Source organism: Saccopteryx leptura, chromosome 7 (genome assembly GCF_036850995.1).
Source record: "Saccopteryx leptura isolate mSacLep1 chromosome 7, mSacLep1_pri_phased_curated, whole genome shotgun sequence".
NCBI lineage: Eukaryota > Metazoa > Chordata > Mammalia > Chiroptera > Emballonuridae > Saccopteryx > Saccopteryx leptura.
The window spans coordinates 47,466,660-47,489,991 of NC_089509.1; the positions used below are offsets into that span (position 1 = coordinate 47,466,660).

At 38.8% G+C, this 23,332-nt stretch overlaps 1 protein-coding gene across 1 annotated transcript in view; it reads right to left on the bottom strand.

The window, feature by feature from the left end:
- Positions 1 to 23,332, bottom strand: part of DPP4 (dipeptidyl peptidase 4) — a 91,452-nt gene that overhangs the window by 53,366 nt on the left and 14,754 nt on the right. Inside the window, exons 3-8 of the mRNA XM_066345029.1 lie at positions 12,429 to 12,524; positions 11,956 to 12,047; positions 10,578 to 10,658; positions 3,237 to 3,289; positions 3,050 to 3,122; positions 2,118 to 2,238 (exon numbers count right to left, since the gene is read on the bottom strand). Of these exons, the coding sequence (XP_066201126.1) occupies positions 2,118 to 2,238; positions 3,050 to 3,122; positions 3,237 to 3,289; positions 10,578 to 10,658; positions 11,956 to 12,047; positions 12,429 to 12,524 (516 nt within the window). The remainder of the gene's footprint in view (positions 1 to 2,117; positions 2,239 to 3,049; positions 3,123 to 3,236; positions 3,290 to 10,577; positions 10,659 to 11,955; positions 12,048 to 12,428; positions 12,525 to 23,332) is intronic.

A 23,332-nucleotide genomic window follows, 5' to 3' on the forward strand; every position in this document is an offset into this window, starting at 1 on the left:
TATCCTTTCTTATATTTGTTCTCAACAAAATTCTCATTTTCAGCTCTGAGTTAGGTAAACTGCATTCATACTAAAGAGTGAATGTCATATAATTAACCTTATACTAGGACATAAAGTATTATATATATTTTAAAATATATACTAACTAAAGTAATCATCAATTAGAAAATCATTAAATAAGACAAAGTGAAAATAAAGATATTAAGAAAGAAACTTAATTGGGGACATGGGGTTGGGTAGAGGGCTCCAGTCCCAGAGTGGAGGTTCCTCTAGGAATGGACCTTCACAGTACGGCACATGGACCCGTCTGCACATTGCAGCTTTATTTTCTCTCTTACTTATGAACTCTTATAATGTACTTTATTTAGATCCCAACAACTCTTCATGGCTGGAGTAGACGGGGTAGATCTGATATATGGAGAAATAAGTGTGTTCCTTTCTAAGTATAGATCATTTGCAAATTTACAAAACCACTTGTGAGACTTTCTGCCTGGCCTGTGGTGGCTCAATGGATAGAGCACTGACCTGGAATGCTGGGGTCACTGGTTCAAAACCCTGGGCTTGCTTGGTTAAGACACAGATGTGAGCAATCAATCAATGAACAATTAAAGTAAAGCAACTATGAGTTGATACTTCTCACTCCCCATTCCTCTTTTTCCTCTCTCTGTAAAATAAATAAATACAATCTTAAAAAAAATTGTAAGAATTTCCCTGTAGGGACCAAAATCTCATTTTTAGAAACAGGCCCACATTAGAGCTGTGAAGCCATTCTTCTGCTTGTGAATGGCTTAATTATAAACAGGCAAAATGAGATCCCTCCAGCTATTATCTACCTTAGAGAAGACTTCATTTAGTGTTAGGGGTGTCTTTTTTCAGGGACCCAGCTGTTCCTGAAGAAGGTCACAACTTTGGGAAGAGGCTTTATTTACCCTGTTCTCACTGAGGATCCTTGTAGGCTGTGCTGTGCTGTCCATCAAGTGCTGAAGAAGTTTTTCAATTTATAAGTGAGTATTCCTAGTAAATTTCATTCTAAGTTTTAATCAAACACTGATTTTTGAGCCATGGAAATTTAACTGTCCTTTTTTTTTTTGTAAATAATGTTATTCATTTAATTAAACTTGACTTGACCTAGAAGACAACCAAAATTGGGTTATGAAGAAAAACTATTTTTTAACTCTATAAGGAAGAAATAATAGGATGAACTGAAGAAGAGTTTTTGATAAGCATGAAGCGAACAGTTTGGAACAGTCTCAAAATGCCTTTTACCTTGGCAACTCTAGACATGAAAAATGTTTTTAAAATATTTTCTAAGTCTCTAAAACATTTTCATAATATAAAGAGTTTCAGAAACTCTTTATGCTAAAAGAAAAAACAGTTATTTTTATCATTTTTAGTTCTCTTTGTGACCCGTTTTCCTTAAGCCTTTCTAATTATTTTTTCTTTCTTAAAATCAGGAAATTATAATCTTTCCAAGTTCAAATGAACACAAATCTTCTGTAAAACAGGCGTTTTCTTTTCCTCTACTCCCCTCCAAACAATATTTTGTCATCTTTTGGAATGCTGTGGGAGTACTTTGCTTTCTTTAGTAACTTCTGGGGTAGGTAGGCCTGGTTAGAGAAACATCTGATGTTAATCTGCAGGCTTTTATGACCCATCAAGCAGAGAAGCTACCTACACAGAAAGGCTCTTTGTAAAAGTAGACTGAGACAAAGGAGCATTGAGAGACAATGAGGACATAAGCAGCACTAGCCACCGCTAAGAAATTCTTCTTCTGTGAGATACCTGTTATTGTGAGTGCTAAAAGAGATTTGATAACATTTTTAAAAATGCAACGTTTTTTTAATACCATTGAATTTCTCCCTTTTTAAAGAAATGTTTGACTTTTTTATATTTTGATTTAAGAGAGAGAGAAAGAGAGAGAGAGAGAAACATCAATTCTCAATTTGTTCCACTTATTTACGCATTTATTGATTGATTCCTGTATGTGTCATGATCAGGGATTGAACCCACAGCTTTGGCATATGGGAACGATGCTCTAACTAACAGAGCTACCTGGTCAGGGCCTATTTTTAAAAACTTACAGATTTTCTGATTTAAAAATACATTAAAATGCCTACCTTCATAAACCCAGTCAGTTATTCCATTATTTATTACATCTTCTTCCCCATTTGATGTGATTCTCCGACTTGATGCACTTGGTTCATTTTTAACATAAATATCATTGTTCCAAACATATGCCTAGAAAGATTAAAAAGAATATTGATATGTAATAATATATATATCTATATATATTTTGTTCTGAAGTTCAAGAAAACATTTATCAATTATTTTATCCTAAAGCAATACTGGTGTGCAAGTATGATTACATTAGGTTATCCTATTGAGCAAAATAAAGAGTCATTTACTTCTTCCACCCATATTCTTAAATTATCAGTGTACAAGTACGCTACAACCTCAATTAATCCTAAAAACTCTCTTAATATATGAAAAAGAAGACTCTCACAAATACCATTATTTGGAAGCTAAAATATATAAGAAGGCCTAGAAGACTGACCAATCCTATAGAATGGTGTGTGTTTCGCATTTCTTTTTGGGGAGGTGACTAGGGGAATGCAGTTGCAAGCTGAGAAAGAGACGTTCACTACAGAGAAGCATTCCATCTTCCTGTTCAGATTCTTTGGGACTCGGACATTATCTTAGTTTTACAGAACATGAAGATATATCTGTAGTGACACAGAGAAGGTCACAGAACTTGCAGAAAGCAGGTGTGCTTTAAAAAAACCCCCACAAACTACAACAGCAGAAAACCCCGCAGTACAACAGAAAGTAGATTTTAAAAGCTTAACGAATGTTTTCCCGTTAAATAAACAGTTTCCTATTAGTTGTTCAGAGACTTTCAGGAATTGTATTTATTATGTTAGACTAGTAAAGTATTATTTGATAGTGAAGTTTTGGCTTTCTAAGTGCCTACTCTGTATCAGGATTAGTACTTTTTGCATATGAGAAATTTGAGCCATTATTTTTTTGACAATAAAAGAGACTCACTGACCAATTTATGACCTTCTGGTGACCATGTGATCAACTGTGTATTATTTGGGATTCTCTCTTCTGTAATCAGCTGCCTGGAAGGAAAATAAAGGGAAACAATGACTAAATGAATAAATCACAGTGAGCTTTATTGTTTTTAAAGTATTACAGTAGAAAAGAGTAATGCATTTTATGAGGAAGTCACTGACCTTTTATTTAAGTCATAAATGTCATATGAAGCTGTGTAGGAATACCTCCATTTCTATAAAAGCAAATAGACATTTTAAGCTTCTGTGATTATTAATGGTTTTGCCAGTTGCTATAGCAGCTCAAGATGAGAAACAAAGTAATATAACATTGTGTAATTCTAAAATTTTATCTTTTCTTATACTTATCTAGATTCTTAGAATTTTGAAATCAGAGAAATATCTTAGAGACTATTTAGTATAAACTCCGCTGGACTTCCTATGTAACTTAATTTTGGTATCACCTCTGCCAAGGAGCCTTCCCAGGACCACAGCGGTTTGAAGTGCCACTTCCTGTGCAAACATTATTCCTACCACTGACCGCAGTATATTGAGTTCGACTGTTTAAGAAGAATACAAATTTTCACTTTGCAACCAGCTTACTAGCAAAATATTTAAAATAGCTATAATTCTATTGTTGGTGATGATGTGAAGAAATGTTTACTTTCATACATTGATCATGGAAATATAAAGTATTATAGACATTTTGAAAGCCACCTAGAAATATGTATTAAAATTGAAATATACCTACATCAAAAATTTCAACAATCATCTCGAAAAGCTCAAAAACTAAAAACAAACCAAATCCAAAGAAATCAGAAGAAAAGAAATAAGAAGGTAAAAGTTGTAATCAAATAAAAAAAACACAATAGAGATAATTCAACAAAGCCAAAAATTGATTTTTAAAAGACTAAAAGAATTGCTAAGAGAAAAAAAAGGAATGAATGACTAATATTGGAAATGAAAAATGACATACCACAACAGACTATAGACATTAAAAGATTATAAGACCCCCTCTTTTTCTTTCTTTCCATCTCTCCCTCATCTCCTTCTTCTTTTCCCTCCTCCCCCTCCTCTCTAAAACCAATAAATAAGATCTGAAAGAAAAATAAAAGATTATAAGACACTATTACAAATATTATTTTTGCTAATAAATATTAAAAGTTAGAAAAAGGGAAAATTTCTTGAAAAATAAGTTATTAAAAATGAGACCAAAAAAATTGAAACAAAAAAGAAAAAGGACTAAATATAAAAAACATATGAGCCTGAGCAGGTGGTGGCACAGTGGATAGAGCATCAAACTGGGACACGCAGGACCCAGGTTCGAAACCCCAAGATCACTGGCTTGAGTGCTGGCTCCTCACCAGCTTGAGTGCAGGGTCGCTGGCTTGAATGTGGGATCATAGATATGACCTCATTCATCGTCGCTGACTTGAGCCCAAGGTCACTGGCTTAAGTAAGGGGTCACTTTCTCTGCTGGAATCCCTCAGTCAAGGCACATAAAAGAAAGTAATCAATAAACAACTAAGGTGCTGCGACAAAGAATTGATGCTTCTCATGTCTCTCCTTTCCTGTCCCTATCTGTCCCTCTCTGACTTGCTGTCTCTGTAAAATATATATATATATAATGTATATAATTACAAGCTTGTATTTATGAAAATGTGTTTATAGGTGAATGCAAATGTAAATTAAAAGGAATTACTTATCTCTATATCTGTTTTCCCTACCATACTCCTGGAGGAAGGAAATTGAGTCTTATTCACCTTTAAATACCTAGAACTTGGTCTGGTACAAGGCACATAGTATGTATTCACAGAAGAAACCCAACTAATATAACAGTCAAAATTTTACCTATAAGGATGAAATAGATGAAATGAGGTAACCTAAGCTTTCAGCTGTATAAGGGCAGAGCTGAAGCACTAGCTAGGGTTCCTAACCTTGAAGAATTTTTCCTTCTTATTATTTATCATCTTCCTAACCTCTCATGTTAACAAATGTTTATTTATTTATTGTTAATGAAAACCAATGTTTTTTTTTTTTGTTTGTTTTTTTTTTGTATTTTTCTGAAGCCGGAAACGGGGAGAGACAGTCAGACAGACTCCCGCATGTGCCCGATCGGGATCCACCTGGCACGCCCACCAGGGGCGACGCTCTGCCCACCAGGGGGCGATGCTCTGCCCCTCTGGGGCGTCGCTCTGCCACAACCAGAGCCACTCTATCGCCTGGGGCAGAGGCCAAGGAGCCATCCCCAGCGCGCCCGGGCCATCTTTGCTCCAATGGAGCCTCGGCTGCGGGAGGGGAAGAGAGAGACAGAGAGGAAGGAGCGGGGGTGGAGAAGCAAATGGGCGCTTCTCCTATGTGCCCTGGCCGGGAATCGAACCCCGGTCCCCCGCACGCCAGGCCGACGCTCTACCGCTGAGCCAACCGGCCAGGGAAAACCAATGTTTTTAAAGTTGACTGACTGATTTTTTTTCCAGACAGAGAAGAAGAGAGGGAGAAGGGGGGCAGGGAAAGTAAGAGAGAGAGAAAAAAAGAAAGACACACTAAATTCATTGTTCCACTTATCTATGCATTCATTGGTTAGTGCCCTGAGTGGGGACTGAACTCGCAAACTTGGCATATGTGGACAATGCTCCAACCAACCGAACTAACCCGCCAAAGCCTCACCAAATATTTCTTATTAAGTCCCTAGTTTTTTCAAGTTCTACATTCCTTTCCAAATCTGGATTATTTTGACATACCTCATGCTTGTTTCTTGGAAACCTCTGAGTATAGTACTATACTTCCAGAGCCAGAAGGTGTGGTAGAGGCTAATAACACTGAGAAATTTTGGAAGCTTTGAGATCATTTTAGGATAGCTGATCCAGTCTAGGTTTTGAAAGGAAACCCAACATGTTTGCAATGTTCATCTTTTGAAACAAGCTTATTAATCTCTTTAGAATATAAACATTGACAAGCTATCCTCTCTGAGACACCATTAGGGAAGACAGACTCCCTTTCCTTGAGGAGCTCATAGTTGAATGGGGAATACAGACAAGTAAATTCAAAAAAAGAATCACAAGAGATGCAACAGAGGTGGGTGGGAGAGGCAGGAAACTATTAATGTAGTCACAAATTAGAGTACAAGGTTGGGCCAGGGAGGAGAACCCTACCTGGAGCTTTGGAGAGCACAGGGCAAAGCTTTGGACAGGTTAGGCCCAAGCCGTGCTGAGCCAGCAATCAGATCAGGGTTGGCCATATGCAGGGCTCATCTACTTTTAAAGAAATGTAGAAATGTGTATACTAATGGTGAAGCAGAAATGATTAAATTTGATAATTTTTAAAGCAAAAAAAATATATAGGAATTTACTCCTTAAAAATTTAGAAATGTATTAATAATAAATTAGGCTTCAGGGAGGAAAAAAACCCTATAGAAAAAGTGATTGCTGGGCTCAGTTTCTGTGGCAGAGGACTTCTACACAGAGAAGAGGTCAACAGAGCATCGTAGCAGAGAAAAGTTGAAATACAAAGCTAGGAAAGATCATGTTTAAGAGCTTTGGAGTCTTCTAACCTGGATTCAGGTCTTGCTAGAGACTGTATGTTCATGCCTCCCACCCTTAAAGCATATGTTGAAATACTAACCCCCAATGTGATGATATGTGGAAGTAGGGCTTTTGGAAGGTGACTAGGTCATGAGGGTGACGTCCTCATGAATGGGATTAGTTCCTACTGAAAGACACACAAGAGGTTCTTTGCCCCTTCCCCCATGTAAGAACACAGAGAGAAAAATGGCTAACTATGATCCAGGAAGCAGGACCTCACCAGACACTGAATCTGTTAGCACCTTGATTTTGGACTTCTGAGCCTCCAGACCATGAGAAATAAATTTCTGTGGTTAAGCTACACAGTCTGGTATTCTGTTATGGCAGCCAGAATGAACTAAGACAGGTCTCCAATGTATAATAGCAAACAAATTTCTTTCTAAGCTTCAATTTTCTCTTTAGGAAAGTGCCCATAATGATGACAGTAATCTCAAGTGCATGAGAATGCACATAAAATGCTTATCAGGGCTCCTGGAATTGTCAACATGTAATAAATGATTCTACTATTTCTATCTCTAGAGCATTAGGAATGCGTAAAGATGCTGGAATACTCATATCAGGCTGCATAGTACTTATTTCTTTGTGTATTTACTCACTTATTTTTTTAGCCACTTAGAATGATCATTACTTCTTAAAAATAATGTAGAAGTAACAATTGATCTTCCTGGAAGCGCTAACTCGTCATGGAGAACCCTGGAGTAAAGTGCAAAAAACACTGCATAGCAGACCGCCAAGGAAATGAAATCAAATTAGACTTCTTTTGATGTTGTTTTGATAGATTTCCTGAGCATCAATTAGTCAACAATTTATGCTGCACAGAAAATTCTACTGGATACTCTGTGAAGTAAAAATAGAAGATACAGTTCTCTACTTTCAATAATTTTATAATTTAGTGCATTGCAATAAATTTATGAAGTAAAAATAAGCTAATGTGTTAGAGAGTAAACGGTGAAGTGCTGGGGAACAGAGTGACAGAAGGCAATGTTAGATAAAGTGATCCCAGCAAGCCTGGGCCTGATTTATTAACAAGGGCAAGCCAGATGATGACTGGGGAAAGTTCCAGAAGAAAGCCATAGCAAATGGTTTGGCCCTTAGATAGAAACGAAAGTGATGCTTGATTAAAATAAAAAGCTGTGCACTTCAAGGTTGTTAACTTTGGATCATTGAGTCAGCTGGGAGCCCTTAATCTACCCATGCCCGGGCCCACCCAAGGCTATTCTGGGTTAATTGTATGGAGTAGGTTGTGTGTATCTGTATTTTTAAAAACCGCCCCAGGTCATTCTAAGGGGCACATATGGGTGAGAAGCACTGGCCAACAATGGTAAATGCAGAGTGGTGGGGAATGGGTTCAGAGGGGCAGAATGGGGTTCCATGACACAGCTTTTAAGAATGCTGTGTTAGAGCCCGACCAGGTCATGGCACAATGGATAGAGCATCAGCCTGGTATGCAGAGGGCTCAGGTTTGAAACCCCGAGGTTGCTGGCTTGAGCCTGGGGTCATAGACATGGATGAAACTATAGTCATTGGCTTGAGCCCAAAGGTCACTGGCTTGAGCCCAAGGTCGCTGGCTTGAGCAAGGGCTCACTCATTCTGCTGTAGCCACCCCCCCCCCCCCGTATGTCATATGTCAAGGCACCTAGGAGAAAGCAGTCAATGAACAACTAAGGAGCTGCCACGAAGAATTGATGCTTCTCATCTCTCTCCCTTCCTGTCTGTCTGTCCCTATCTGTCCCTCTCTCTGTTTCTGTCTATCACTAAAAAAAAAAAAAAAAAAGGAATGCTGTGTTAGAATTTGAGTTTTATTCTGAAGGTGATTGGAAGTCAATGATCATGAGGGTTTAAGCATAGGCATGACATAATATATAAGGTCTACCGAAAGTTCTGTCTGTTTTTGGAATAAAACAAAATTCAAATTTTTCTTACCGTCAATAAACTTATTAAATAATATAATTGCCATTATTATTAATGATTTCTTGCCAGCGTGAAGGCAATTTGTATATCCCATTTTTGAAAAATGTTTTATCTTTTGATGCGAAAAATTGAACCAGTGCTTGTTTGATATCTTCTTCATTTTTGAATTTTTTGCCCTTCAAAAAATTTTGTAAGGACAATAACAAGTGATAGTCGGAGGGTGCTAAGTCCGGGGAATATGGTGGATGTGACAGACATGCTTCTGTAGCATTTCTTTCTTGTTGAAATTCGTAAAAATTACAGTGGCATAAATGAACCTTATCAGTAGCCATGGGTACACTATCACTTCACACATAAGACTAACGTGAATCAACTTTGTTTTAGTTAATTTGCTACGTCAGCATGTATACATTAAGTGATAAAAATAGAGAGGCACACATGCGCCAAATAAACATGTGCTTACGTGTCGAAACTTGTGATAGAAACGGACAGAACTTTCTGGTAGACCTTATAATTTAGGTTTTAAAAGAAGCTCTTTGGATACTGCCTAAAAAGCATGGATGGCAGAAGGAAGCAACAGAGTAAAAATAGTATAAGCAGTTAAATATACGTAAACACCAGTGACACAACAAATACAAATTACCAGTGATGGCTGTCCAGAGAAATACATCCATTATTACACATCCAGTGGCACTTGTTGAACTTGGCCAACTGTAAATTGAGCTGGCATTTACATTCCATTTCTATCCTAACGTCACAGTCATTATATGTTAGTCTTTAACATGAACAACTGTTATTCAATAATTCTCAACTTTGGTTGCCAATTAGAATATAGTATGGATTGAAAAAATAATACTGATGCTGGCTTCACTCCAGAGACTTTAGTTTATTGATATGAGAATTGGACTTGGACGCTGAGAATTTTTTAAAACTCAAGTGATTTTAATCCATAGACAGCAGTAAGAACCACCAAATTAAACAAACAATAATTCATTAACTGGGAACAGATGTGCTAAAGTTGGCACAGGATTCTGATTTGCTCATAGTTGATAACTTTAGCAGAACACAGTCATCCAGTGTTCATGTTCAGGAAATAGAGCCCAGCACGGTGAATCCAGGGTAAATATTATGATTGGGAGTCACCGTCCGAAAATGGGAAATGGAATATGGGACGGTTTGCTTGGCCTGTGTACAGCAGGAATGGTGTGTGAGGTAAGGTATTTATAATAGTGTTTATCATTTATTCTAGGAAAAAAGCAGAGGTGGGTATACTCAGCTTTGTATTTCCTTTTCAATGCAGAATATCTCCACAGGTTTGTAATTTTTCTTACATGTCTCAAACCTTCCTGTACTCGACAACTGTTGTCAAACCCACAAATAATCCAAAAGCTGCAGTTAAAGTGACTGGTGAGTTGCAACCATCCTACATGTAAAGAGGATGTGTAATTAAACTGCACCCTTTCCCGAATGTGTGAGAATTCGATGGTCGGCTGGGAAGGGCAGGAAGCTGAGTGCTCTTACAGGGCTCTGGGGGCCAGTGCCGAGGCTGCCCATCAGAACAGCCTGTAGATGGTGGGGCCTGGTGGCTGGGAAGGGCTCTCAGTCACCTGGCAGAATTTCTTCTAAAGGATGAGAAGTTTAATTCTTTCTTAAAGCAAATACTTATGGAGAGTTTTACTACACGTAAAGCTGAGACAAAGAAAATAAGTGGTTATATTACTGGATGTACCAATCAGACATGGAAGTTTACTTTTAAATCATAAGTTTTATTATGTTTTTAGTGTCTATATTATATTACTTATACTTTTTAGTATTTGAAAACACTCAAATACATTTATTTCAAAACATTTGTTGGACTTATCTTTTATGAGTGAGAATGACCATATCTCTTTTTGATGCTGAATTAATGAGTTTTTAGTGCCTGTTACATTACTAAGTGTCAATCTTAAATATTCATATCCTTGAACTCAGTTATAAAATAACATACTCATAGGATTCTTTAATTGTAACAATAAAATAACATTGCTTTTACCTTCATATAGTTGTACTCTAAGAGAACAAACTGTCCATCAGGAGATACTGAATAATCATTTACAGAATATCCAAATTTATCCTGTTAATCAAATAGAAAAAAGAACAATTAAACAATCCCATTTAACTGCCATTATTCAACACTTACTTTGTAGAGGGTATAGTTCTAGACATGGGGCGTATGCCTTGGGAGCTCCCAATCTAGAAGAGATGACACATTCCCTCCCACACAAAGGATCATGATGTAAGGTGGACAATGATCAGGGTTAGAGAACCAGGGCGGGAATGGTTAATTTTAACCAAGAAAAGACTGCTGTGAAGGTGGGATTCAGAAACAGAAAACTTCTTAGTAGGGGGAAACAGCTTGAGAAAAAAAGAGTATACATATTTAGAGGCTGTCTAAAAGTTACATGTAACCTAAATACAGTATAGGTTATATCAAAGTTTAAGCTGAGAGGACATAAAATTAGAATATAATTTTAATATAATTAAATTAAAAAGCAGAACAATGACTATTTTTGCATATAGATGTGATAGACTTAGCTGTTTTTTGTTTGTTTGTTTGTTTTGTTTTTTTAACAAAGATGCTCTAGGGATACAGTGCCTGAGATAAGATGAGAGGGTTGTGTCAACCCTGGATGTGGGTAATGCAGTGGTCTGGTCTAGAGTATGGAGTTAAGGACACAGATTAGAATACTTGCTATCTCACAAGAACAAACGAGTATGTGAACCAGAACTCCACAGTGGGAATGAAAATCTAAGAGACACTTGAAGTTGCAGAAGGCTTGCTGAGTAAATATGGAGGAGGAGGCAAGAACCAAGGAGTAGTGTGACTTGGTAGAGAGCACTGTTTACCAAAACCAGGAACTCAGGAAGAGGAATAGGATGTTTTCAGTTCGCTAGAGAGTGAAGGGGAAATAACCAGTTAAGTTTGGGATACTGAGTTTAAATTGCCCACAGATCATTCATGTGCAGAGGCAAGCGAGCCATTAGAAATAGAGGTTTAGATCTGGAGGGGGGTTAGGGTTAAAAGTGGGTACTGGAGCACCAGGGCCAGAAAGAGAGAGGGTGCTGAGGCTGTGGAAGTGCAGGAAATTTACTGAAGGACAGCATGCAAAGTGAGGAGGGAGGCAGCAAATGAAGACAGAGCCCGGAGGACACTTACATTTAGGAGTATGGGCAGAGGAGGAAGAATCGTCAAAGGAGACTAAAAAGTAGCCAAGGCAGGGAACATTCCAAGAAGGAGAGAAAGATCCACTGTGCCATATGCTGCAGGGAGAGTCCAACAGCATGAAACGATAGTACTCAGGATTTAAAAGGTTATGAAAAAATCCCCAGAATTTCCTTAAAGTGTGAATTAATTATGTGATTAAACATACAAATGTACTGTTCTCCAAGAAAATGGAGCTGTTTCCATATTCGGCATTGAATAGCAAGATATTATTCTCTTGCTTGTAGAGATATTCGTGGTCTAAAGAGAGAAAACGGCCAGATCAATATTTCAAGTTGCTATTAAACACCTTCATAAGCTAAAAATTATGCAATAAAAATTTAAGATTTAAGTTTGCACAATTACTAAATAAGCATTTCTAAGTTTGAAAAACATGAAGTGATGACTGTTACACTAGTATGAATTCACTTTGGTTTCAATTCACATTTAATTTTCTATAGTTCATATCAAAGAAATAAGGTTTCTAGCTTAACTTCCTTTGTACCTTTAGGTAAAAAAAATATTCTTTCCCAAATGGTTTAAACAACAAGGATATCTCCTCAGTGCCATAGAAGTGCTTCACAATCTAACTACAGTAAACTAAAGCATAAAATCTGTCTCCTTCCTACCAAAAATCCTTACCTGAAACCCATCGTAAGCTGTAAAACTTCACTCTAAGAGTATTTTTTAAATAATCAGTCAGAGTGTAGGTCCTGCGACTATCAGCTGCACCATCATCTGTAGGTTGAAAAAAAGCCAAGTGTTCAATAAAGTGGAATAACTTAAGTTGTGCATAAAATAAACAAATGGATTTCAACAATCTACACTGGTTACAAGGTAGAGAAATATGCTCACAAAATGCAAAGCACATTTTGAAAGATTTTGAACCGGTGGATGGAGTAAAAATGCATATAACTGTTACAGTGTATATGAATGTGTGTTTCACCATTTATTAGTGCTGTATTAATGACCTTCATTATGAAGGTCTTGATCAACAATGTCCAATAAGCACATAATGTAAGTACATTTTCTAGTTAGCTATATTAAACTTTTTAAAGATATTAATTTTAATAGCATATTTTATTTAGCTAGCTAAATATATCCAAAATAGCATTGTAATGTTTAATCAATGTTTAAATGATATAACTGAAATTAAAAAAATAATAATTTTCCGGCTCTGGCTGGTTGGCTCAATGGTAGAGCATCGGCCTGGTGTGCAGGAGTCCTGGGTTCAATTCCCGGCCAGGGCACACAGGAGAAGTGCCCATCTGCTTCTCCACCCCTTCCCCTCTCTTTCCTCTCTGTCTCTCTCTTCCCCCCTCGCAGCCAAGGCTCCATTGGAGCAAAGTTGGCCCGGGCACTGAGGATGGCTCTGTGGCCTCTGCCTCAGGCACTAGAATGGCTTTGGTCACAACAGAGCGACGCCCCAGATGGGCAGAGCATCGCCCCCTGGTGGGCATGCTGGGTGGATCCCGGTCGGGCGCATGCGGGAAGTCTGTCTGACTGCCTCCCCGTTTCCAACTTCAGAAAAATACAAAAAAAAAAATTTCCTTTGGTTTGAGAGAGAGAAAGGTGGGTGGTAGGTAGAGAAAGAAAAAAACATCAACTCATTGTTCCACTTAGTTATTCCATTGAGTTGTATACTTGTTGATTGTTTCTCACATATGTCCTAACTGGGGATCGAACCCATGACCTCCACGCATGGGGATGACGCTTTATCCACTGAGCCATCTGGCCAGGGCATTAGTGAAATCTTTAACAATCTTTTTTCTTTTTTTCATACTAAATCTTTGAAATCTGGTATGACTTTTACAATTACAGCATATACTAATTCGATTAGGCATGTTCCCAGTCAATAGCTTCATATGGCCATGTTGTAGACAGTAGGAGTCTAGAACATTCTTTCTTAAGGCCCTGAGGTTCTCTTTCAAGCCCTCTTGCAATACAGAAACCATTAAGATATGCTGATTACCCAACTCAGGGATCTTTGTTTCTATTGTCATTTTTCCTTAACTTGCTGGCTGTTTTCATGAAAACCTTCTCTAACTCATTGACCATTATTTGATCATCTCCTATTTTGACTCTTACGCTTCTCCATTGACCTCTGAGGCAAAAATGCTTTGATACTGGGACCTTCAGCTTTCTACTCTTTTCCCTCTATATTATTTCTTCTAGAGTACTCCAAAGAATGTGGCTTGCTAAGTTTTGGGCATATTTTCCACTTATGACAAAATCTATACTCATTACCACTCCTCAAACACATTTCCCATCCTGTGTTGGGCCGTTATAGTTGGCCTGTCTCATGCTCATCCTATACCTACTTTATCTAAAATAATTGTCTTCCTTCCAAAACTAGTTTTCTCTAGGGAATTGTGTGGTTTTATATTCTTTTACTGGTGGCCCAAATTCAAAGTCTGAAAATCATTTTGGGTGTCTTCTTCTCTTTTACCATTATTTCCACCCAAACCACCCTCTTGATTCTTCCTGTGAAATCTTTATTTCCAGGTATCCCTGCCAGCAGTTTCTCTCCGGTCCAATCCTTCCATGGCACCACCACTATGATGGTTTTTCTGAAATGCCACTTTCATCCTGGTGATCTCTTCCTCAGAGCTTTCAGTGATTCCCCACTGCCTAGAAGAGAATTCACTCTTTAGTCTGATATTTGCGGTCTCCACAATCTAACCTGACACTCCCTTTCTAACCTTATTTCCCCTCTTTCCTGCATGAAACTTCTTACCTAGTCATACTGATCTGTCCATTGAACCCAGTAGACTTTCTGAGGCTTTTTAGCCTCTTCTGTTCATTGTCCAAAACCACTTACCTGCAATGTCTTCAACTGTTTCCCTGGCTTCACAATCCTCCTCCCTGCAACTCCCACCTCTTTCATGAAAACTTCAGTTCTGACTCCTCTGACTTTGCCCCTTCCACTGTTCATTTGGCTCTTATAACAATGACTTGTGTTAATAACTAGTTTTTCATGCCTGCATGCCTACCTGTGTGGTCTACACAGCTAGGCCATGTAGGGTTTTGTATTTGTTTTTGTTTTGCATCAACTTTAGCACCCAGCACAATTTAATGTCATGGTAAGTAGGCACACTCACAAAAAGTTTTTGGTTTTTGTTGATTGACACAGGATATCGTCCAACAACCATAGTCAAGACCATGCAATTCTTCTCCCCCAATTCCAGATCCTCCGCTGATGACAAACAACCTCAAGTCTTTTTCCAAATTCTCTACTTCTTCCCTATACGTGCAAACATACACTCACAAAACCAGCCACCATCCTAACGTTACTGTAACTGCAGTTCTTACTCTTGGGGGATTGTGAAGCCAGCAATATCTTCTCTTGTTAATATTTTACAGCCTGTGGAAAGGTTATTCTCTTACAGGAAATCCTCTTTCAAAATATGTTAAGATTTTATTTCTTTGGATCTTATCACACAATCTTGATTCTGCCTATAACACTTTTAGTTTTAAATAGATAAAATTGCTACACCTCACTTTATTACTTCATTGAGTTTGCTTAAGCCTAGTTTGTTAATAAGGTAAAAACAGTTTTTTTAAAAAGACTAAACTTTTTATTTAAAAAAAAAAGCAGGCCTGCATTTCACCTCCAAAAGTTAGTAAGCTATTTGTGTTTATAAGAAGAAACATAGCAAATGAGTAAAACCCTTGAATTTGCCAAATTCAAACAAGAGTCAAGCCTTATTTCACAGCAAATATTAGTTGAAACTCATATTTGACTACAAAACTGCAAATGTGATTTGTTCACAAAATGCCCTCAGTTTTTGTATTCAGCCAATCATTCTTTCATACATTAAATAATTATAAAGTAAGTATATATTATTGGAAAGATACTATTGAAAACATATGCCTTGCTATCAAGAATATTAGTCTAAAATATACATAAAACATACCCCCAAATTAGAACAAATAAAGATATAAATGGTTAGAGATATTCACAGTACTAATGTTATCTGTTAATACATATTGAAATAGACCTATAGAATCTGTCACACTTTTCTACACACACACACACACACACACACACGCACGCACACGCATATGCACACACACACAAACATATTACAATAAATTGAATGTTTGTCACCCCCCAAAATTCATATGTTTAAATCTTAACACCAATGTGATAGTATTAGGAGATGAAGCCTTTGGGGGGTAACTAGGTCATGAGGGTGGAGCCCTCATGAATGAAATCAGTGCCCTTAAAAAAGTGACTTCACCATGTGAGGACACAGACACTCACCAGACACCAAACATTGAATCTGCCAAGGCCTTCCACTTCCCAGTCTCCAAAATTGTGGAAAATAAACATTTGTTGTTTAAGTAACCCAGACTATGGTAATTTGTTATAGTAGCCTGAACTAAGGAATATATATGTAATATACAGCTATATCACTACAGAACATTTATCACTGACTCCTGATCTTATAAGAGAAAAATGAATTAAATATCTTGAATAGATCATGTATGTAGTATATTTACCCAGGTTTTTCAGAATAATACAATTACATCTGAAATATTAAATTAATTGAAGTAAAATTCCCTGTGATGTCACCTGCTGCCCAGAGCGCTGCTCTTCACATTCATACTGTGTCTATCACTGAGCACTTACCTGCCTTCTCAGACACCGCTGGGCTCATTTTCTCATTAGGCCAGAGCTTTTCTAAACCCATCCTCTCTAGCATGCTCAATCTCCTTTCTGCTCATAATGGGCCCAGCGTCATTTTGATCTGTCTGCTGAGGATCCAGATATCAACATCAGTGCCACACTCTTGCTATGACCCAAGACACCCATGCCAGGCCCATGGCACCCTTGTCTTTTGTTGGGTTCACTCAGCTCCTTCACAATGACCCTGCAAATTGGCTTCCGTATCCTGGCTACCCAGCCCAGAACAGCACTGCTAAATTGGAGCAAGTAGAGCAACAAATGTTCCTTGTTTTTTGCCTTGCCATTTGATAAGCAGAGAGCGTTGGAAGACACTTTTGAAACATCTAGCTAAGCGAGTTCTGTGAGATGTGAGTGCCAAGTCCAGGTTTTGACCTTTAGCAAGTTCATAGTTTGCTGCCAAATTACAACCTATTCTGTCAAGCATTTAGAGGACATGCTCATGTCTCTCCTTCCTGTCTACTTGCTCACTGACAGGGCACTGCTGCGGAGACAGATGAAGGTCTTTGGCTGCTTGTGTGGTTTTTCTGGTGGGCCTGGGACACGTCGTTCATTTGACTTATCAGTTCAAAGCACTGTGCTAGCCAAGTAGAGCAGTTAATCATATGTTACCCATCAGCATATACAGATACTCTTAATTCATGTCTTCAGTTTAAAAATCAGGAAAAGGTTAACAACTTTATGCTTTACTTCTTTGATGGGAGCAACTATTAGGTTGAACCATCTGAAAATGCCATTTTTATTAGTCAAAAATGCTAAAATAACAGCTTCTAAAATAGTTCAGCCCAAGAATAAATTCTCACCAAAGGCTGCTGCATTTTAATGAATTCTTGCTATGGGATCAAAATCACTTCTGAGTACAAGGAATTCCAGAACGGTAGGATTCAAGTCGCAGAGTAGTATGGTCCTATGGAATATTCTTGCTTTGATAATTGTTCCTTTATGATTACTGGGTATTTTAAATATTTTTATACTTAAAAATAAACTTTTTTTGTCTATATTAAGCTACGATATATAATACTTCTACTTCACAAAGATAAACTGTTTTAGTAAATAAATGGCTAATAAAATGCGACTAAAATGAAATGTGCTCTTTACAGCTCATAAACTCACAAAGTTGTTAAACAGGGGGAAAAGATATCTGGTAATAGAGTTCTTGTGTTCCATATGGTAATCAGTTAACATTTTATATTGATGCTAGGGAAATAAAATGACTGTTACTTCAGAATTTGATATAACAAAATAGCAGCCTTGACATAGAGACAGAAGAAGAAAAATCCAGGAGGCCAAAGAAGAAATTGACTAGGAGGTTCCTTATGTCCTGTGCTATTCAGCAGCATATGCAGGCTACCACCCATCTATATTGATTCAACAAATACCAGTAAGGGGTTGGGTACCCTAGTGGCACTGAAATCAGAGAGCCTGGATTTGAGCCCATATCTAATTCTCCCTCTAGGGCCTTGGGAAAGTTACTGAGTCTTTCAAAACCTCACCACAAAGACAACAGCGTGGGGATTGCAATAGAGAAAGGGGGTGTGGACAGAGGCGATGGAAGTTAGAGAGGGGATAGATGGTGAAGGAGGGAGACTTGACTTTGGGTGGAGAACACTTAATGCAATATACAGATGATGTAGATTTGTGCACCTGAAACCAGTATAATTTTATTAACCAATGTCACCCAATAAATCCAATAACAAGATTTTAAAGAGAAAAAAAAACCTCACTTCTAAAAAAAAATCTACAAATGAGATTAATAGCTGTATCTAGCCCATAGGGATTCGCCACGATTAATGAGATAACATGTGTAAAGTGCTTAGGTCAGGACTTAAAATTTAAGGAGCCCTCCAGATACGTCACACTGTGCTGGGCGAAGAGGACACAAAGATGAATAGGAGGAAGTCTCTCCCCGGGAGTACTTAGAAATGGTGCTGAAATTAGGAAATTCACTCCAGTAAAATAATAGCCATTTAGTTTCACCATGTTCATATCCCCATTGGTAGTAAAAAAAGGACCACATTGAAAAAATATCTAGGACACACACAATCTAATAGTTTGCTAAGCACTAATGAACATTGTTTTCTTCCTTTGACATGTCTAATACCATCCAAAGCATCCACAGTGAAGGTCTGCTGTGTGGAAGGGAAATGCTGGACGTAGTGGACTCAGAGAATTTGTGAAGAGGGATGATTTTCTGATACCATATGCGAAAGGCATTAGCATATAACTGCAGTAATCAGATTTGCCTTCTCAGTAAGAGAAACATCAGGTACATCAAGTGGCCTCTGAAAAATGCCTTGTCATTGCATTTTTCTACAGCTGGAGCTTGTGTAGAATGTGGAACTGCATACTCTTAAGCATTCACCCTAAGATCAGAGTGTCAGACTGACAAACTTTTGTTAAGGATGTTATTAATGTATTTTCAATGGTCGACTGTTACGATACACATTTCCCAGAATAGCAACAATTTGGAAAAAAGAAAAAAAATTAATGGTGGTGGGGGGGGGGTGTCTTCATGACTCTAGCCTCACCTCCTCCTCGCCTTTCACTCTGCTCCATCCACAGAGGTCTGGCGCTCTGCCACAGACACACTGGGCCTAGTCTCGCCTCAGAGACTTTGAACTGTCTGCACCCTCTGCCTGTCACGTTCTTCTCCTCAGATAGCACCAAGGCTTGCGGCTTCTTTGCCTTCCTCGGGTCTTTATTTAAATGTCTTTCTGGCCCTGGCCGGTTGGCTCAGTGGTAGAGCGTCGGCCTGGCGTGCAGAAGTCCCGGGTTCGATTCCCAGCCAGGGCACACAGGAGAAGCGCCCATCTGCTTCTCTACCCCTCCCCCCTCTCCTTCCTCTCTTTCTCTTCCCCTCCCGCAGCTGAGGCTCCACTGGAGCAAAGATAGCCCGGGCGCTGGGGATGGCTCCTCGGCCTCTGCCCCAGGCACTAGAGTGGCTCTGGTCGCAACATAGCGACGCCCCCGAGGGACAGAGCATCGCCCCCTGGTGGGCAGAGCGTAGCCCCCTGGTGGGCGTGCCGGGTGGATCCTGGTCAGGCGCATGCGGGAGTCTGTCTGACTGTCTCTCCCCGTTTCTGGCTTCAGAAAAATACAGGGAAATAAATAAATAAATAAATGTCTTTCTTCCTCAGACTAACACTTGCACCTCCAGCCCCTGCCCCAGCACCACCACTCGCCAGACTGTCCGATTCCCTGCCCTCACCCCTGCAAAGAGCCAGGAGGTTCAGCACACACAGGAAGCCGACACTAAACAGGATGTCAGGGCTGCTATGTACATTTATGAAATGGAAATTGTTTTATCACTATTTTTTTCTGATTCTAGCCACTCCCTCTTCCCTTGATAGGACTCTTCTGGAAACAAACAAGACCAGTACAATATTGGCCAAGCAGTGTTTACAAGGTTTTGTATGTCTCACTGTGCTGACAGTCAGCCAGTGTAATCCAAGGTGATGAGAAAGAGTTGAAAAGTGGACACTTCTGAATTGTACGGATAAATGACCTATAGGCCCATGAAATATGCAAATATTTTAACGAAGTTCTGGTTTCTCCTGAAAACTACTGACATCAATGGAGGGTGTTACAGTGCAACCTAAGAGCGAATCGTTTGTGTTAGGAAGAAAACTGATTAGAGCATCAGCATTTGAGGAAGTTTGAAGCTCTAATAGTATATCATTCAAGAACTTTCCAGAAAGATTTACAGGTATTATCAACAATGCTATTCTCTGTGCCAAGTGTTTGTCTTCCAGAATTTAAGGAAAAATGATCATTGGGAAACAAAACTGTGACAGACATTGTCCTTTCCAGCATTTGCCAGGCAAAACTTTCAAGAGTGTGAGACAAGTGTTATTACAGTGCCTGCCTTTGGATATGTTAAAATAATAAAACCATTGAAAATACACCTAAAGAGTAATAATTGCAAATGCTTACAGAGTTCTTCCAGTGTGCTGGGCTGTTCTAGGCACTGTACATTTAATAACTTATTCTCATCTTCATTTTCCAGGTAAGGAAATTGAGGCACGGACAGGCATGGGCAATAACTGGACTTAAGTCCTATGACTAGTGAGCACCAAGCCACATCTGAACCAGGCAATATGGCTCTAAAGTTTGTGATTATAACCATTCTTCCAAACAACCTAAACATCTGGGAAAGTGACTGCACGTAGTAAATACTATGTTGGCAGTGTTTGTGAATTGGTATAGATGAATTAGACTTTTGGGAAGTGTTGAATTCAAAGATCGAAATTATAGACAATAATAGGTAGAAACATTTGGGCTCCGGCAATATGTTAGGTTTCATTAAAACGTAATTTGTTCTAATGCTCCTAAGTCAAAGGGAGTCAGAAAGAATTTGTGCCTTCTGAGAACCTGACAGTACAGTGTGGGCCCGACTTCTGCTCAGATCCTCCTCTTCTTGATTCCTTAGGGACTTTGTTTTCCACTCCTCCCCCTCAGCATCTTCGATTTCTTTTCACTGCTTACTTCTGCCTTGTCCTTAAGGATGCACAGGGTGTATGTATCTTAAAAAATATTTACCTGATCCTGCTGCTTCCTCAAGCCATCTCTTCTCAAATAAACAGTCCACATCTGTGGCCTTCACTTTCCCATGGTCCCTCCGTGCGCCTTCTGATCTATCCCTTACTGCTTACACCATTTCTCCCTCCTTGTTGTCTTTATTGTTTATTTTCTATACCATATATTTTACCAATTAATCAAATAATTTTATATCGCTATTTAAATATTTAATCTGAACAGTCTTGTCTTAACTAGATTATAAATAAACTGGAAGGATGAATTTATTTTACCTTTATCAAACAACTGTTAGTACTATACTCTAAAGATAGGAGGTACACGTGATCTAGTACTGGATGACTTGACTTTATATTTATAAATGTAAGTATTTTTATTAGAATTAAACATTAAAACTTTTCATCAAGAATTTAAAAAAAAAATTTTTTTTCCCCATGAGCTCTAAGATAATCCCTTTAATTCACCAAATACTTGTCAGGTTGTATTGCGTTGAAGAGTTTCCCCACAAAAATCATGTCCAGCTGGAATCTAGAACGTGAATGTAGTTGGAAATAAGGATTTACAGCTATAGTTCATTAAGTTAAGATGAATTAGGTTGGGCCCTAAACCCAATGACTGATGTCCTTACACTTACAAGAAGGCATGTGAAGACATACTTTTGTTGACTTAGAAGAGAGATAAGATCATGTGGAAGCCCAGAAGGAAGAAGACCATATGAAAATGGAAGCCAAATTTGGAGCCACACAATTATAAGCCAAGGAACACCATGGGTTGCTCTAAGCACCGGATGTTAGGAAGAAGCAAAGGATTATTCGCTGGAGTCTTTAGAGCAGTGGTTCGCAACCTTTCTAATGCCGTGACCCCGCAATACAGTTCCTCATGTTGCAGTGACCCCAAACCAAAAAATAATTTTGGTGGCTACTTCATAACTGTAATTTTGTTACAGTTATGATTCGGAATGTAAATACCTGATATGCATTATGTATTTTTCGATGGCTTTAGGCGACCCTGCTGGGGTCACGACACACAGGTTGAGAACCACTGCTTTAGAGGAAGCAGGGCCCTGTCAACACCTTGATTTTGACTCTCTAGTTTATAACTGTGAGCAAGTAAATTCTTGTTGTGTTAAGCCACCCAGTTTGTGGTAATTTGTTATAGCTGCCTTAGGAAACTGGTACAGACACTCATAGTGTTCTTCAGTATATAAAGTGCTACATGTAAGAGTGAATAGAACATGAAAATCTCCTGTCCTCAGAAAGTTTACCTTCTGGGGGAGGGGCATAAGAACAAATAGTAAGCAAATAATGCATATGGTAGGTGGTACCACAGAGAAAATAAGGCGGGAAAGAGGAAAAGAAGTGTCAGGTCTGAGGCATGCAGTACGGTAAGGGAAGTTCCCACCAATAAGGAGGCAATTTAGCAGAGACCTACAGAAGGTGAGAGAGTGAGCAACAGACAGCCCCAGGGAAGAGGAATCCTGGCAGAAAGAGTATCCTGTGAGGCAGGATGAGCAAGCAAAGGGAAGAGTGTAGGAGAGCAACTCAGAGAGGCAAGTCAATGGAGTTCAGATCACCTGGGCCTTGTTGGTCATTGTGTGGACTCTGGGGTTTATTCTGAAAGAGATGGGAAGCTATCAAATGGTTCTGAGCAGAAGAGGCTGTAATCTGACTTACGTTTAAAAATGATCGCTATATTAGTTTTCTATTGCTGTATAACAAATGACCACAAATGTAGTGGCTCAATACAATGCCAACATATAGCTCAGAATTTTGTAGGTTGGAATTCCAACCTGGCATGGCTGGGTGCTCTGCTTAAGATCAAAGGCTGAAATCAAGATGTTGATTGGGCTGTGTTCTCACCTGGAGGCTCTGGGGGAAAAGCTTGCTTCCAAGTTCACGCAGGTTGTTGGCAGGATTTGGTTCTACATGGTTGCAGGACTGAGGGCTCTGCGTCCTTGCTGGCTGCCAGCAGGGGCTGCTCTCACCTCCCAGAGGCCACCCACATTCCTTGACATATGGTCCCCTTCACCTCCCGAGGCAGCAGTGGCACATCAATTTTTTTTGTGCTTCAAATCTCTGACTTCCCCTCTTGTGAGAAGCCAGAAGAACTTTGCTCATGTGATCAAGTCAGGCCTACTCAGGTACTTTCTCTTTCTTAAAATAGACTGTAATACAGAACATAACTTAATTACCAGAAATAAATCCATCACATTTACAACCTCAGAAATTAGGCAGAGATTAGTACCTGGGGGAAAGCAGAAAATTTGAAGAGTCATTTAAAATTCTGTGTACCACAATCACTTTGTCCATTGTACTAAAAATAT